The 16,962-nt window shown below is 40.6% G+C and overlaps 1 protein-coding gene and 1 long non-coding RNA gene across 2 annotated transcripts; one reads left to right on the top strand and one right to left on the bottom strand.

Annotated features, from left to right (window-relative positions):
• The first annotated feature begins 51 nt into the window (after positions 1-51).
• LOC146491674 (uncharacterized) lies at positions 52-2,832 on the top strand. Its single transcript, XR_014872439.1, has 2 exons — positions 52-262; positions 295-2,832. It is a non-coding gene; the product is annotated as an uncharacterized LOC146491674 (long non-coding RNA).
• Positions 2,584-12,425, bottom strand: bzw1a (basic leucine zipper and W2 domains 1a). The gene is made up of 12 exons (XM_085151793.1): positions 12,276-12,425; positions 9,772-9,845; positions 9,502-9,678; positions 9,321-9,415; positions 9,160-9,225; positions 8,065-8,200; positions 7,704-7,813; positions 7,444-7,614; positions 7,108-7,254; positions 5,483-5,621; positions 4,355-4,477; positions 2,584-3,219 (listed from the first exon to the last, which is right to left on the bottom strand). The coding sequence occupies exons 2-12, from the start codon at positions 9,833-9,835 to the stop codon at positions 3,188-3,190; spliced, it is 1,260 nt and encodes a 419-aa protein (XP_085007919.1). The 5' UTR covers positions 9,836-9,845; positions 12,276-12,425; the 3' UTR covers positions 2,584-3,187.
• Positions 12,426-16,962: the final 4,537 nt, after the last annotated feature.

The raw sequence follows: 16,962 nt of genomic DNA, 5'->3' as shown, positions 1-16,962 counted from the left end.
AGAATCGATTTTAATCGATTTTAATCGATTCTGGCATTTTGGGCAAAATATATTTTGCCCAAAATGCCAGAATCTCAGGTGAAACGTCACAAAAATTTTAACAACCACCAAACATTTAAAACAGTAAATGAGAGCAGGAACATGGATTCTGCAATAAGACGTAAACACACAGCGCGGACCCGCGGATCTGAGGCTACGTACACGGGTATTTTTGAAAACGGAGATTTTCTGTTTTCGTTTTAAAAAATAATCCCGTCCACACGTAAAGGCAAAAATGAAGGAAAACGCTGCTAGGAAGATGCCAAAGCAACAGGTGGCGATATATTCCTAACCGTGCAGAAATGTTGGCCAATCAGAAGTCTAGAAGCCTCGGTGGGAAAAAGTAAACAAGGATGGGGCATAGAAGCAGAACCGAGTCGTATGTGTGGAGGGACAGTAACTGTGTGTGTATATGTAAGCATTTAAACACTGCAGAGAGAACAATTAACAGTAATAGTATTGTAGAAATTCATTTCACCGAAACAATAACGTGGCGCACAGTGTGACGTCAAAAAATGCGCACACCTTTGACGCTGCGTTTTCTCCGTTTTTCTTGTCCAGACGTAAATGCAAAAACGGAGTTTTCAAAAATATCCACCCTGGCCGGAGTTTTTAAAAATCTCCGTTTTCAGTGACCAAAAACGGCGTTTACGTGTGGACGAAAGGTGCAAACGCATAGAAAAATTTGCGTTTTCAAAAATACCTGGGTACGTGTGGACATAGCCAGAATCAGTGAGATGTTGCCTTTCTCATCCGACGGCACGGACACGGTCGGGGCTGAAAGCCGACAGCTAGCTGATTCTGATCTGTCGGCGGGTCGCGCTTTGTGTTTACGCCCTTTTTCCCCAATTCTAAAGTTGTTAGATTTATCTCTCTCCAAACAATATTTTTGTTATGGACACAGTAAAAATCAAAGATCTGAGAGACACGTTTGTAAATCCAGTTGTAAGAAAGGGTCAATTTGTTGATCTCCAAGGGATTGTTCCCAAGTATTTGGAAACCACCCTTGCACACAGGCAATCCTTAAGTTCTTGATACTTACATACCAATCGGGATTCTGCTAATTATCTAAGTAGCTGAAAAACTGATAGCTGATCGGTTTCACTTATTTAAACAGCGATTGTACTTTTTAACACCAAAATGGAGTTTAGTCTTCAAGCCAAACATTCCATTATTTCATAATTTTTACAGAAAAGGTGAAAGCATTTGAAACTGTTATGACACTGTATATTGTTCTCCAAAACAGATCATTGTAATTTTTCCTCTGCAAACTGTATATGGTTCAGGAGTTTAAAAAATAACTTCCACCATATTTAAGTGCGTACCCACAGGTGTTCCTCAAGGTTCAATCATAGGTCCTCTTGTTTTCTTTGTATATTAAAGAGTTTCCATCTGCTTGCTCTGGAGCTAATATGTGTATGCAGATGATGTAATAGTGCTGCTAAACAAGCGTTACCACGTCTGAATCATTCTCCTTTTCATTTAAATGCATCTAAGACAGCGTGCATCTTTTACCAAATCAAGTGGAAAAACAAAAATCAGGATGTTCTGAGTCAAATGTTTAGAGATCAACTCTAAATTAAACTTTAAGGCCCAAATTAAAAAAAAAAGATTTGTAATATAGTTAAATGTAATATTGACAACTTCAAATATATATGAAATATGTTCATACAGCTTAAGTTACACATATTTTGTCCTCCATATTATTTTAGTATTATTTTGTTCAGCTGAGTTTCAATGGGTTAAAACCTTTACTCTTTATATAATAGATGCATTAAAAACCCATATCACGAGTTTAGTGCATTTATCAAATACATGAATTCTTCGGATCTTTAATTAAATCAATTATGAAACAATATAGCTCCTCATTGATTTAGTTCATTGCCACCAGGGTAAAAAGAGACCAAGTTACACATTTGAATAGACAGGGCTGTATTAATCCTTTAAAGGATGTCTGGTCTTAATGCATTTTCTGTAAAGGCTGTGCAACAGTGGAAGATCCCACCCATTAGTTTCAAAGATCAGAACACATTTTCAATGAAAATTGAAGACTGTTGAATGATAATCTGTCAGTACTGAGCTAGTTTTACTTTAGCATGGGTATGTTCCAGTATGTCCCTTTTTCTTATATAAAATTGATGCGTTTTGATTCTAGTGTTCTTTCAAGACCCAAGCTGGGACTACAGCTGAAAATTAGCTCATGGCCAACACTGGTGCATTTTCAGCTTATTTTATTAACATTTCCCAGTTTTAAAATTAAATGTGTAAACTTATTTACACTGAAACAGGAATCTCACCCCTTTGGCCCACTTAAGATCAGAATGGGCTTTCTTTGCACAGTTAAGCCTCAGACATGTCTACAGACTGGTCAGCAACCCCTTTAAAGAGTGAAATGCTTTAAACTTGAGTCCAAATTCTAGTTTGCGTTCCCTAGGTGGTCACAATTGTCCCTAGCGACCTGCCATGGTTCACCATTTGTAGCTTCATAGTCCTAGAGACCAAAGTTACAATTACTGAAGTAAAATGAAAACAAAGCACAGGAAGAACAGTTTCAATAATCTTTATTTCATAAAAAAGTCAAATCGGCTTATCAGATTAAAGAAAGTAGAAACCAATAATAATCGTTAGCTGGCGAGGCATTTTACAGGGGGGCGTGTCTTCTGACAAACTGACCGGAGCAACCTCGACAGGCAGTACAAGTTTACCCAAAAAGTCAAGAAGGCGAAGTTTAAGACCGAACAGGAGCCAAAACATAAGCAGAGTCAATTTTAAAAAGAGAAAAAAAAAAATAAAGAGTGGGAGAAAAGAAAAGACTTTGGCTGTAGTCGCATGAAGATGACTTATGAGCAGCAGCCACTGAAAATCAAACACGTTTTCATAATCCAAATTACAGAGGGCATCAAAATGACCAAAGAAGGGAAGAGAAGGGGAGAATTTGTCATTTTCTGCTCCCACTGCGAGTTAAGGACCCGTTTTATTTGGACAAACTAAACGTTTGCTAGTGGTGGAGGTTTGTTTGCATTTGTGGATAAATAAACCGTAACAGGATGTAGAAGGAGGGAAAAGGGCAAAGACATTCTACTGCTCCTGCTCCTACTTTTTAAAAGAAAAACAAAAGAAAAACGAAGCTCGTCTGGCAATTGAGGTTTTAGTCCGCCTCCTCTTCCTCCGATTCCGACTCTGCCGAGAGAAAACACAAGAGGACGAATCAGTCAAGACGCTGATCACTTTACAACATCTTGTGAATGAGTAAAACGATGATTTGATTGTGATTGTCTGAGTACTGAAGACGTCCTTTTTCTCATGACTGTACAGTTATTTAAAGACAGACCCTCCCCAACTACCTGGTTGCCTCCAGCACCCTGTGCACGTGAAGAACTCGCCACTAAAAACCGAACAACATGCCGTCATCCTTTGCTCCAGTGAATACATCAGGACTAAACGCCAATCTGGTTTCAGAGGATTTCAAACAAGGAAAATACTCACTCTCCCAGGATTAGAGACTGTGACGCCTGGCAACCATCAGTCACTAGAGAAACTTGTATTCTGGCCAGCAACCGATGACTTTAGAGGAACTTTTTTGGACTTAGTTCAAGTTTCCCTGCCACTCAGGAAATAGTTTGCATCTTCCAAGCAAAGTACTAGTAACCAGGTTTTTGGTTCAGCCCCCTCTTGTGATCAATTTCGCCAAGCACCAGCTCGTCTGCAAATGAACATTTCTCCCTGGCGATTGTTGTTTGCAAGATTGCCACTTACCGTCTCTAGGGCCGTTTATAGAGGTATTTTGCATTATACTTTGGTGAGCAGCGCCATATTGGCTAAAGCTACAGCTTTAGCTAATCTCGAGTTTTATAACAAACATTTTCCTGATACACTGATACAGATGACCAACCAGATTATGGTGCTTGACTTCCTATTACATGGCCACACCACAGAGCATTTGTGGTGCTTCAACCAGTTGTGGACCGATCGAGCTCGGTTACCTGACATGCCAGCATCAATTACCATGTGGGTAGTAGTCATGTGACTGTAAAACTTATATCAAGCATTTCTTATTGACCTGTGACTGAATCAGCTAACAAGCTAAAACAAAGCTTTAGCAAATTCATATATTGTCATAAATACACTCAGGTACATGTCTATACATGCCTTTATCATACAACGTGACAGGTGCATGTCTAACTGGCCTGTTCAATGCAGAGCTCCTTTAACCTTTTAGTGGCCTTTCAGGTTTTGAGCATATGCCATCAGCTCTGAACACAGCTCCTCAAAACACACAAAACCCAGGAAGTGCAGGTTATTTCTCCATCTTTACCTTCCTCAGCATTCTTCAGCCACTCCACAAATTTTTTCATCTGCTCGAGGAAAACGCTCTTCCCCTTGGCAAGGTGGGCTTCAGTGTACCACTTCAGTATGGCCTCTTCACTCAATACATCCGCTGAAAGAGAAAACAGGACTGTGAGGAGGGCGGACACATTAAACTTTCACCAAGAGAGCCTGAAACCTTCGTAAAGATTCAAGAAACAATTTACTGATGCTTGGTGAGAGTTTCTCTATTAAAAACAATCTGGACTTTTGGGGGAAATCTAAGACCAATCAAAGCTGAAGCTGTGTGTAAAAAGGACAATGCCAAGCCAGACTTTCTAGTGTTTGGGTAGCAAAAAAAAAAAAAAGAGAGAGAGAGAGAGAAAAAAAAAAAAAGAAAGACACCAAGCAGATTTAGCAGATCATTACATGAGGGAACCTTTTAAGAAAACAAGCGCGTCCATGCTCACAGGTGTACACACGGGTGATCACACACACAAACTACACCCTTTTTGGCTCCTACCTCAATGCACTGTGCTGTCGATCTTACGTGCTGCACAATAATGTTTAATATTTAGTGTTTACTGTCATATTCTCATATATCATTGTGATGTTGTTTATTGTATTACTCTCGTTTTCTTCTGCTTGTTTTCTTTTTTCTTTCTCAACAGGTGATCCAGGTGATCGATACATGTATTTTTTTTTTTTTTCTGCTTATTCTGTTGGTTTTTGTTTTTTGCCCTTCTCCCCCGTCCCTCCTCTCAACTGTTTTTCTTTCCCTCTTTCTTTCTCCCTTTTCTTTCCCCCAGTCAAGTCTGTCCCGTATTCAGCAAGTGAAAATAAAATAAAGAATAAAAGGTGAATCAAATGGACCATTACGGCAAAGCTGGGATGGTCAATTTGGTAAAGAAAATCCGTTGGGCATCTTTCTTCGCCTTTAGACAATAATTCTGATGGCAAAAGAGCCAAACGGGACAGGCAAAAAAAAAAAAAAAAAAAAAAAAAAAAAAAGACACCAAGCATATGCAAGAAACAGCTTTTTAAAGTCAGGAAATGAGAAAAATGACCTTTCATAAACCTAAAAGACGACGAGACAAGCTGTCACAGCCACGCTTTTTCCTCCTGCTGTAGCACCAACCTTTATAGAGGAGCACCACGATCTTCTGAAAGGCCTTCATGAAGTGGATGTTGTCGTAGCAGTACTCCTGGATCTTCAGCAGCAGGCTGAGCTCAGACAGACCCTGGGAGGTGAAGGCTTTCAGCAGAGGGCTGTATTGCTGTGGAGAAAGAAGCCGCTAAATTAGAGCATGTAAAGCTGCAGGGAGCAATACTGTGGTACATGTGGAGCAGTTTCCTGCAGCCACATAGATGTCTTAGTGCAGTGGTCCCCAACCTTTTTTGCGCCACAGACCGGTTTATCCCCGACAATATTTTCACAGACCGGCCGTTAAGGTGTAGCAGATAAATACAACAAAATAAAACTAAAAAAGAAGCTTTATTCATAACACACGTGAAAAGACCCAGGAAAACAGAGTCAACGATAAAAAAACGATAACAAAATAACGCTAAAAACCGATAAGAACCCTGAAAACTATACATTTCACACCCGAGCCTCAACTCTCGTGGCCCGGTACCAAACGACTCACGGACCGCTATCGGTCCGTGGCCCGGGGGTTGGGGACCGCTGTCTTAGTGGATTCTGATTGGTCATTCAAAAAAAATAAATAAATAAATAAATATAAAAGCTGCTTATCATCTGCTATACCCACATGACTGAACTCACGAACACCATTTATATTGAATGGAACCCACAACTCATGCACTTCAGATTATTTCTTGTTGCCTCCAGGTGGCGCCGTCACCGACCAACAGTCTGGGACAGATTGATTGATGTACACGAGAGCTTTAACAGCTTCTCATGCAGCTTTGATTTTCTTGCTTAAAGTTTTCAGGTTGGTCAAACAGACCAATCACATTGATCCATCTAACTCTGAGGAGGTTCAATAGCAACCAAGATACTTGTAGACTTCCTGTTGGGTTTAGTAGAAGGCACAAGACACCTTTTCAACTTGGGATATTACACGAGGCCACTGAATTTCATGCAAGCAGATTAAAATCAGTGCTGGGGCTCCTTTATTGAACTACTGTAGGTAGCGCCATAGAGCCAATAAATACTACAAAACCTGCTTCTTAACTTTAAAATGCCAGCCTTCCAAAATCGAGTTTAGGGCATGTTTCCACGGAGATACATTTTGTCCATCTTGGGATGTTACACATGTATCAAATTTCACATGTTACAGTTTTGTAGGTGTGTTAGCCCCATAATAAAGTCTTCATTAGTCTTGAAGTTCATGGGTTTGAGGATGTTTAGACCCTTGAAAAGACGCTGTAATTTGGGGATTTATTGCAGTGAGATTGTTGCTACTGCTGGACTAGAGAGGCACAATAACTAAACGGGAGGCTTTTATTTTGCAAATCTGCCACCAACTTAAAGTTGAGTCATAGTTTATAGCATTGTTGATTTTAAAAAAAAAAATTGCATCTTTGCAATTTCTAATAAGTAACTGGATGCTTTGATTTTGAAAATCCTGTTCAATTCAAATATTCCAAGGCTTTTACTTTGAAGTAAGACATAGCTATGGTTGAGGGATAAGCCTTCAGCCGTAGAGTCGTGTTTCCTGTACAGGTTCATTAATTAATAATGATGAATTAATCCCTTTAAGTGCTTTAACCACAGCTGTGCTCCTCGGCCCTGCTGCGCACCTTCAAGTGTTTGATGGCTTGTTCGGTCACGAGCTCTTCCTTCTTGTTCCATTCCACGGAGCTCATCACACTGGTCCAGATGATGCTGATCATGGCCTGCTCAGAAAGGTTGGCCTTTTTCATCTCCTCCCTAGTGAAGGCGATAATCTGGAGGGAAGGCAGCGAGGTTAATCACACACACGTCAGTCACTAATGAAGCACACATCTGTTTCTGTGCTTTTTCATTCAGAGAAACTCAGCGGAGCAAAAACAGAAGTGTTAAAAACCTATTGTTCAGAGCTCAGTGTATATCTTTTATGATAAATTAGGCATTTAAAAGTCAGCCTGTGGCCTCACCTCCTTCAGAGGGTCACCTCGGGACATCTGCTCCTGGAGCTCCTTCTGCAGCTCCTTGCGGGCGCCGATGGATTGCTGGTTGCGGGCGAAGTCAGACAGCTCCTTCAGCCCGGCGTCGGTGAAGTACTTCGAAAAATGCTCGCAGCTCCGTTTGTTGGCCGGAAAGAGTTCCTGAGGAGGAGAAGGATGTTCACACACCAGTGAGACATTGGCAGCAGGAATGAGTCGACACGTGGCCCCTGACTTGTGTTTTTGCTTACCATCAGCCTGTTGTCCATGCCAACTTTGCGAAGACTGCCAGCAACAGAGTTGATGTCCTTCTCGTTGATCCATGACTTGAACAGCTTGACAGCGAAGGCTGCAGAAACGCCTGGACAGAGATGACACAGGTCAGAGCTTCTTCTGAACATGAAACCAACTCTTTTTAAGTTAATTTGACTACCCTAATTAATATTAAGCTTCCCAGGGAAGCTGTTGCACACAAGAACCACAGAAAGTGTCAGTGTTGCAGGACGAAACCACCAAACTGCTGCTGTCACTGATACCTGACCAGCTTTCTGACCGTTTCTGAGCCATAAATCTCTGCTGCAAACCCAGACTTAACAAGACGTTTGTCCTTACCTTCTTTGACGAGGTTCTCGTTGAAGAGACTGCTCAAGATGGAGGCTGATATGCTGCCGTTGGCCAGCAGGATGCCGGTCAGCATGGCGAGCTTGTTGCGCTCAGACTCAGTAAACCCCTTTAGAAACAGCAGTAACTACAAAGAGAAAGCAGACAAGTTTAATGCATGTTTAAGCTTGAAAAACAAAAACAACTGTGGGCATATTTACATCCCTAGAGATGTTAAAACTCCCTTCCAGACATGTTGAGAATAACCTTTTAAGCAAATCAAATCCAGGGTTTCCACACATTAAAAGTTTGCATTTTGAGCTTTTGTGGACGGTCAAGTGTTTTAAAATGTTTGTATCAGCAATAAACTAGTGTAACTTCATGGGGCTGCTGTGACACCACGCCTGGGATCACTGCAATGCCCTTAACATCATTGAAAGTGCACAGTTGTTTCCAAATCCCATTAGATTTTATAAATTGTGCAAACTGTTCAAGAGTTGCGATAAAAAGGCCCAACTTATCCCCAGCAACAGGTGGGTCGTTTCCCACAGAGCTGCTCGCATTTGTGGAAATGTAAGGGCACGTGAAGAAAAAGCACCTCCTGTGGTGTGAAAGAAAACAATGCACACCATGCAGCAATTAATTTCTTATCCCATCAGCTCCATCTTTGACTGCAGTCTTTGTGCTTATGGCACCAGTTTTCTACAGCAGGGCTTAAACTCCATGTATGGTGTCACACACCCATCCTACGCTTCCTAGTACTGTGCTTACAAGCATAAAATAAGCACAACATAATGATCCAGACTACACTCTGACAGACCCGACAGCCAAGCAGTCGCTCCCATTTCAGCTCTTTGAAGTGGTGCACTGCAACGCAAATTCAGGCTTGTGGACGTCACTCAGACACGAGCAGACAAAGTATAATCAAGGCCCAATCCCCAATTACTGGCAGTCAAAAACACCTCAAACTTAAAGGTTAAAGTTTGTTATCTTGAAAACAAACGAAGGGAACTGCAATCAACAGCTGGCAACCTCTGCCTCAAACCGTTCCAACCAGCTAAGCCCAGTTTGAACTTATCCCCTTATCAGGATCCGGTTATTGCTCACCTTCTTGATCTCCTCTTCGAAACCCTTCTCCAGGTACTTGTAACGCCTGATCAGCTTGTTAAAAACCTGTTTATGAGTCAAAGAGAAGAAACAGCCTGTGAGCATTACCTGCTTGTCACGTGTGCTTCATTTTTAAAACGCATTCATTAACAGGGACCGACCTGAGCATATGCTTGCATTGTCTCCAGGTCTTCTTGTGCCGTGAAGAGGCAGTACTCTGTGCGGGTCATGTCATCAGAGAGAGTCCCTCCTGGGGCTGCAGACACACATAAAAAGGTAAATATATACATGTATTACACACATTTCTGCACACGAGTGACAACAAAACATGTTGCAACTCACCCAGCATCCCGCCGGCCACCAGGATGTCAAAAAGTGTCTCTGCATAGCGGCGGTAGTCAAGCTTGGCGCCAGAGGCATCGAGGAACTTTGCGACCGCTTCCAAATCAGTGCCAGTTTGATTCAAGCCTTGTACGATACTTTCTTGAAACTGAGTAGGGTCAAATCTCTCCTTTTCATCTGTGGGAAGACAACGACACACAAACATTGAAATGAAAGCAGAATGTGGAACAGCAGGGCTGGGGATCAGTGGATCCAGGAATCAGCACTCACCTCTTTTCCTCGTTTTGAAACGCTGGCCTGTTAGCGTTGGCTTTTGCTGCTTTTGATTATTCATAAAAGACACCCTGAAAGAGACGAGAACACACAGAGTTAATGTTTAGCTGCGCAGGCAACTCATCAACGGGCCCTGTAATTATGGTTTCTCCTCCCAGCACCTGGGCGTAAGCCGGGTTATCTGCACGTCCTGTAACAATCGGCTGTGCAGAACGACTTTAGAGTCTGCTGGTAATTCAAAAGCTGGTGGCACCGATCTGAGATGAAAAGTTTTTATTGTAAGAACTTAGTTTCAGTTTGTGTTTTCAATCAGTTTACTCTCTGAGAGTTTCCAGAGTTGGCTTATTATTTTCAGTTTAGTTTTAACTTAAAACCTGTTCAGTTTCAGTCAGGCTTTTATTTCTCTCACTTTAAAGAGAGGATAAATTTCAAAAGTAATCATGAATATTTGAAGGACGCTGCGAGTCATACAGGAAGGCTCATGGAGTCAAATTATCAAAATGGTATTTTTGGAAATGCATTAGTTTCTATTTAACTAAAACACATTCCCCCTTTCATTTTAACAGGGTGTAAAAACCCTTAAAAGGTACAAACAATGAAAAGGCCCAACTCTTTGCCTGCGATGAGGTTCATTGTGAAAGTAACCACAGCGTTATCACAGGACGAAATGTTCCCTTGCTACAGCAGTCAAAACAAAAAAAAAAAAAAAGTGCACACTCAGCAAAAAAAAAAACAACCTTGTAGTAAGCAACAATTTCTTCATTTTAAGTAACTTAAATGTTTTAAAGTTTGAGTTCTTCAGCAACAAACCACAAAGGTCACAAATCACGCTTGTTAAACATGTCTTATTTCCAGACAACGATAAAAGTAACCACATTGTTCCTTTAATTCATGGATCTGTGTTGAAAAAGTAACACGCTGATAACAGTAACTATGAATAACACCCAGTTGTGATCTTTTTTTTTTGAGCCACAAACACACAGTAGCCTTTACACACTAATAAGCCACTGGTTTAAAAAAATAATAATAATACAAATTCTGGGACATTTCAGCCAGCAGCATCAGTTGTGGTTAAACCCGTTATCTGCTGCAGGATCTGTACATCCCTGAGAGAAACTGCAGTACTACACTGGCTGAGATGTGTGGGAATCAGTCAAACTGAGTTGATAGAGATAAGTAGAAAAAGAGTGCAAATTAGCCAAAAGCTTTAATTATGCCGGGGAAGAGAAAAAAGACCAGCCTCAAAGACTTCAGCTCGACATTTAGTCCCATCAGCTGACAAAACAGGGCAGTATATGTCATCTTATTAACAGATAACAGCCATGGGGCTGATATTTCTTGACGCTTTTCCCTTTCATGTCCAATTTCCCCCCTCCATTGCTACCAAAGAGTGTATACATGTTTGAGTATTTAAACCCATCACACCCCTTTTCTTTGCAGTGATGGCTTCATTTCCCTCCTAAATCCCAAACTCTCTTCTATCCAGGCTCAGGGTCCACATCGTCAATAGCTGAATTAATGTCAAGGAAACTCACTGTGTAAGTTATTTTGCTGTAACTGAGCAGTTCACCTGCCTCTTAAGATTAAACCAAGTAACGTGTATATCTGTAACCACTGCCTTCACAAACACAGAGAGGACGTTAGAAAGTATTTAACTCTAAGAGATGCGCATTTGGGAGTTTTAAATGGCAGTGTAGTTAACCACTATCCGCGAGCATGCAGTTGTTTAGTTTTAGCTGTTCTGACTTCATTTATCTTACTCCAAGGAAAGCCTCCTTAATCTATTAAAAACAGCCTGACATAATACAGATTTAGTTCAAAGTAAATTAAATCCAGCACGGCTGCTTTTCCTTCCCCCGGGCTTTGACTAGCTACTCACACAAAGGTGAAGGAGTACTCGGCAGACAAAAGACAATCTGCGGGGCTATAAAGGTGGATGCTGGGAGGTGGAAATAACCAGATGTATCAGCTCGACACTGCTTAATTCAATCACAGTACACAGGTGTGACCTCAACGCGAGCATTTTCCACGGATATTTCCCACGGATAGCTTTCCGCTCGCGAGCAATGAGGGATTTTCTGAGCAGCTGGCTAACTGTGGATTAGCACAGGCTAACTCGAGGCCTCGCCATGCGCCGAGCAAGGTAGCCGGGCCCGCTAGCACGCTAACCACGTTTGATTACCGTTCAGCCTCGGCTCACGCACGCAAGAAAATTCACCTCATCAGCACCTAATCGGCTATAAAACACAACCACCTGTCGAGCTGTCATGAAAAAAAAAACATCCATAACAACAACAAAGCAGAGCCGCAATCTGCTCTGTAATGAAGCTAATGCTAAGTTAAAATTCGCCCTCCGGCGGCGCCCATGATGGCAACATTCCCAGGCCGAAAACCCCCCCCAAAAAGCTTAATTTTCTGCCTTCAAACAGGCCACAGCAGTACACGCAAGGAGAGGACGGCGTGGGGACCGAGGCGAGGAGCCGGAAAATGAGAGTACTCACCGAAATTAATGCAGATAAAAAACGGTTGTGAAGCCGAGGAATGGAAGCAAAGTGTCGAGTATCTGAGCGGCCCAAACAAAAAGACCTTCCCGTAAGGACTTCCGCAGGCTCCGCCCGCTGCGCATGCGCTTTTTAAAGGGGATTTCCTTTGAACAAAATAGGACAAAAACGTTTAATTTACTGATACAGAAAGCTTTTTGTTTGTTTGTTTTGAAATACATTACAGTATATTTATGTAGCTAACCCTTGCGTGGTCTTCTATTTTTGTTACTCAGCCAGTGTTAAGTTATTGTGTTATTAAATCAGTGCATCAATAACAATGTATGTAAAAATACATAACAGATGTTTACCACATATATGGTTCATATTTCAAATATGGAATGCTGCTTATTTTTTGTGATAAAATTTAACTGAATAACAGATGTGAGTGAAAAAAAACATGTTTATCTTGAAAAAAATATTCTCAAAAAAGAACTTGATTAGGAGCAGATTTATGGCAGTCTATACAATATAAACAGTCTGGATATGCATTTCTTGCACTTTATCCCTATATACCCGAGATGTCAAACATAAGGCCCAAGGGCCAGAATCGGCCCATCAGACTCCAATTTGGGACCTAATTGACTGCACTGGAAAACACAAACGAAGGTGTAAAGTTTTATGTTTCATTAGCTTTATGTTTACTGATAACGACCTCCCACATGGCCATTCATGCTATGCTGAAAGAATTAGGTAATAGATTAAAAAACCTAACTGGTGGAAAGTTCCAATTTTTTCACTTACTACACATAGGGTAAAATGTGCCGGGATGCTGGGAGCACAAACGAACAGCAGGCCACGCAGGGAGAGGACAGAGTGAAGGGAAACAGTACCTCTATACTTTTATGGCATGAACACCACATGTGTGATATAAATGCATAAGGCTTGAAGTCTCTGAAAATGTGTTACTGGATTTGTTCTTGATGGAAAATCACCCAAAGGGAAGTATTCTGAGGCTAAAATAAAAAAAGAAACTATAATTTCCTTTTGGTAAACAGTGAAAATAGCTCACACAGACCCAAACACACTACATATAGGTTCATTTATTAATTTATCATATACATATATGCACACAATAAACATGTGATTGATATTTCCAGGTGAAATTACATTCCCTTCCATGTTCCCTACATATTCTAACATTTTTCCCTTTATCAGTGTCCGGTCACACCAAAACCTCGATTTTTATTTTTGCACTGGTGTGTTTCTGATCATTGTCCTGCTGCAGAACTCAAGTGCTCTTGATCTTCAGGGCATGAACTAATGCTCAGACATCCTCATTCAGGATTTTCTAGTAGAGAGCAGAATTCATGGTTCCATCAATTACAAAGAGTAGTCCTGAAGCAGCAGAGCAGCCCCAGACCATCACACTGTTGCTGTGAAGTTGTTTTATGAAATGGTTTTATGTCTGATGTAATGGGACTCAAACCTTCCAGAAAAGTTCAGCTTTTGCATAGTCAGTCCACAGGATATTTTTCCAAAGGTCTTGGGAATCATGAAGATGTGTTTTGGGTACAGGGTGAAACGAGCCTGTGTTGCCAATTCAGCCATATTTCAGCCTTTTAACATAATTATCAAAGAAATAATCCAACTTGCTGTGAGGCAAACACCATCACTCAGTGTTGGTGAATGAAATTCAATTACTGTACAAGTAATACTGTACAGCTTATGGATGCAACTTACCAACTACCTAGCTAACTGCTGAATAAAGTATCACCCAAATCCAGTGTTTTCTGGTGAAGAAAAACAAACAAAACACAGGATGGCAGCAAACAAAAAGCGTCAAAATGCAGAATTCAGAAAACACCCGAGAATAGTGCAGTTGCTACTTCCATCGTTGATATATATATCTAGATATAGATATCTCTCTCTCTCTAGATATCTCTCTCTCTCTATATATATATATATATATATATCTCATATATACATATACACATACATACACACATATACATACACACATATATATATATATATATATATATATATATATATATATATATATATATATATATATATATATATATTAGGGGTGCAACGATACACAAAATTCACGGTTCGGTTTGGTTTGATACTTCGGTGTCACGGTTCGATATTTTTTCGATACAAAAAAAATGTTCATGCCTCTTTATTAATTTGTCATTTATTAAATTTTCACAGCGCATTCTGCACCACATCTCTGTGCGTTCATCATTTGTTTGAAGCCAGCTCACCTCCTGCAACCACTTTTCCGAGAATACGCGCTTCTTTTGTGGTTCAGACTCCTTCTGACATTTCTTTGGAGGTGGAGGAACACCAAAGTAATTGCTTAAAGGAGCTTCTTCGACATCTTTAAGAGTTCTAAACAAATGTCTGTCCTCCTCCAGAAAATCTTATGTATGCAAACACGTGTTGCAACTTCTTATCTTGTGCGCGTTTTTTATTTTGACAGCGAATGCGCACCTGCGGACCACTTATGTGCAGCCCTGGTTATTTAGCTCGTCATATTGCAGCCACAGAAATTCTTTTGTCCATGAAACCATAAAGCTGCACTTTCTTTTTGCCTTATAGTCTGATTTGTCATAACTTTTCCGTTTTGTGGTAAGCTTTTCTTTGGCTGTCACTTCTTCACCCTGACCTGTCTTATTTGGCTCAGCAGAACTAAAATATATATCCTGCTGCTTTTACACACGCACTCACATAACGCTCAGCGATTCTCTGCGTGATTAACCTCTCACATGTTTAAGCTGCGGGAGATTTCACTTGTCATGTTTGCATAGTAAGCTAACGATTGATAAGATGATGTCAGAGGAATTGGTGCGCAAATTATCATCACTCACCAATCAGTGCTGTCGCTCTCTATACACAGTTGCACGATTGCAAAGTGAAAGCAAAAAACAAGCGCAAATTCAAACGCGATTTCAATATGTCACATATTGACAGTGGCTCACCGATGCCAATGACATAATTACCCAGCTACATTTCCGAAAGAATGCAAAAGCATTGACATATATTTTTCCTTCCTACGATAGGCCGACGGGCAGGGCAGAGATAGATTTTGGTAGCCCGACTGGAAACATCGCTAGCCCCAGGACTTCGGGCTAGCGATTTTGTGAGCCCTGTATCTGATTGAGGAATCACTCATCTTTGGAAAAGAGAGTTTATTACAGAGAAATGGCTCTTTCCAAAATAAAAGCTAAACTATACGCTTCTTCTGGGCTATATTCTCAGCAGCATATTAAACATATCAGGTCCCCATAAGGAGAATCATGTGCTAACGGCTGTCTAAATGACTCGGGTAAAGTTTGTAGCATGCCTGCTTGTTGTTTTTGTCTGCTTCCACTTGTCTTTGCACTAGGATGATGTCGGTGTAACTGTGCAGTCATATTCGTTGTGTTCCCACTAGTGCTGTCAGCGTTAATCTGAAATGAGGTTAACGCTACAACAAGGCAAATCTCCGTTAACGAGCTACCGCGGATCTCCCCGTGTGTGGGGCTGGACGGCCAACACGTTTATGAGCTAACTGCGCTAACACACTAGTTCCCACCCATGTAATTGAGCATTGCTGGCACATCCAACATACTGTTTTACTTTAGTCCATGACGTGCTTACCTTCAGGGTCATACACATGAAAACCAAAATAGTTCCAAACGCCAGATCTGAATGAGTGTGGGGGAGGTTCAATTTGCCATGTTGCAACAAGCTTAGCTTCTGTCTTGCTAGCTTGTGCTGCGCTCAGTGAATCTGTGTTCGACTACTCCGCCTAGGCTGCACTGTCAAGCGCAGATCCACTGAGCTCTCAGCACAGACAGCATGTCAGAAGGAAAGTTGATAAAATAAATTAAAAATGTTGTATTGTTCGATACATATGCATACCGAACCGAGAGCACTGTATCAAACGGTTCAATATCGATACGAGTATCGTTGCACCTCTAATATATAGATATCTATATATAGATATATAGATATATATATATATAGAGAGAGAGATAGATATAGATCTAGATATATCTATATCTATATATATCTATATCTATATAGATATAGAGAGAGAGATATAAAAATTCTGCTGTTCTAATTAAGTTTTAGCCAAAGACTAAAAAAAAAAAAAAAAGTTGTATTGTTACAATAAATCACAAGTGTCTTTGTGTTACATAAAAGTTTTGCCTTCAAATAATCCAGTAATCCACAGTTAGAGCGTCTGTAGTGAGTAATCCATTACAAATGTTATTCCGTAAGCTCTTTAATCGAAATACTTCACCCTAAAAAATGTTTTTTGTAATTTACTTTTACAAAAACTAATAAGATGCCAAATAACAGTCATTTACCTCCATTCCTAAAGAAAATAATTTTCTTAGAGGTTGAATGTTGTGCTTCACTTATTTCTCACACTGTGCCAGGTAAACTTTAGTAATATAACATGACTTCCGTTTGTTATTTACCTGATATACAGAAATACTTTAGTTATAGGCAAATATGGCAGAATTTAAAAAGGAAAAGCATTTGTATTTATGATAGGTTTACGATGGTTGTGCGGAAGAGCAGAGCAACAGCTGCTCAAATATGCAGAACCACACCACAGTCAAAGCCACTTACATACCATTTTGTCTCCATTCTGATGCTCTGTTTGGAGTCCAGCAGGTTGTCTTGATGTCCCTAAACATGCAGA

Source organism: Neolamprologus multifasciatus, chromosome 23, assembly GCF_963576455.1.
Source record: "Neolamprologus multifasciatus chromosome 23, fNeoMul1.2, whole genome shotgun sequence".
Lineage (NCBI taxonomy): Eukaryota > Metazoa > Chordata > Actinopteri > Cichliformes > Cichlidae > Neolamprologus > Neolamprologus multifasciatus.
The sequence above is the reverse complement of the archived record's forward strand: the minus strand, read 5'-3'. Positions and strand labels throughout refer to the sequence as shown.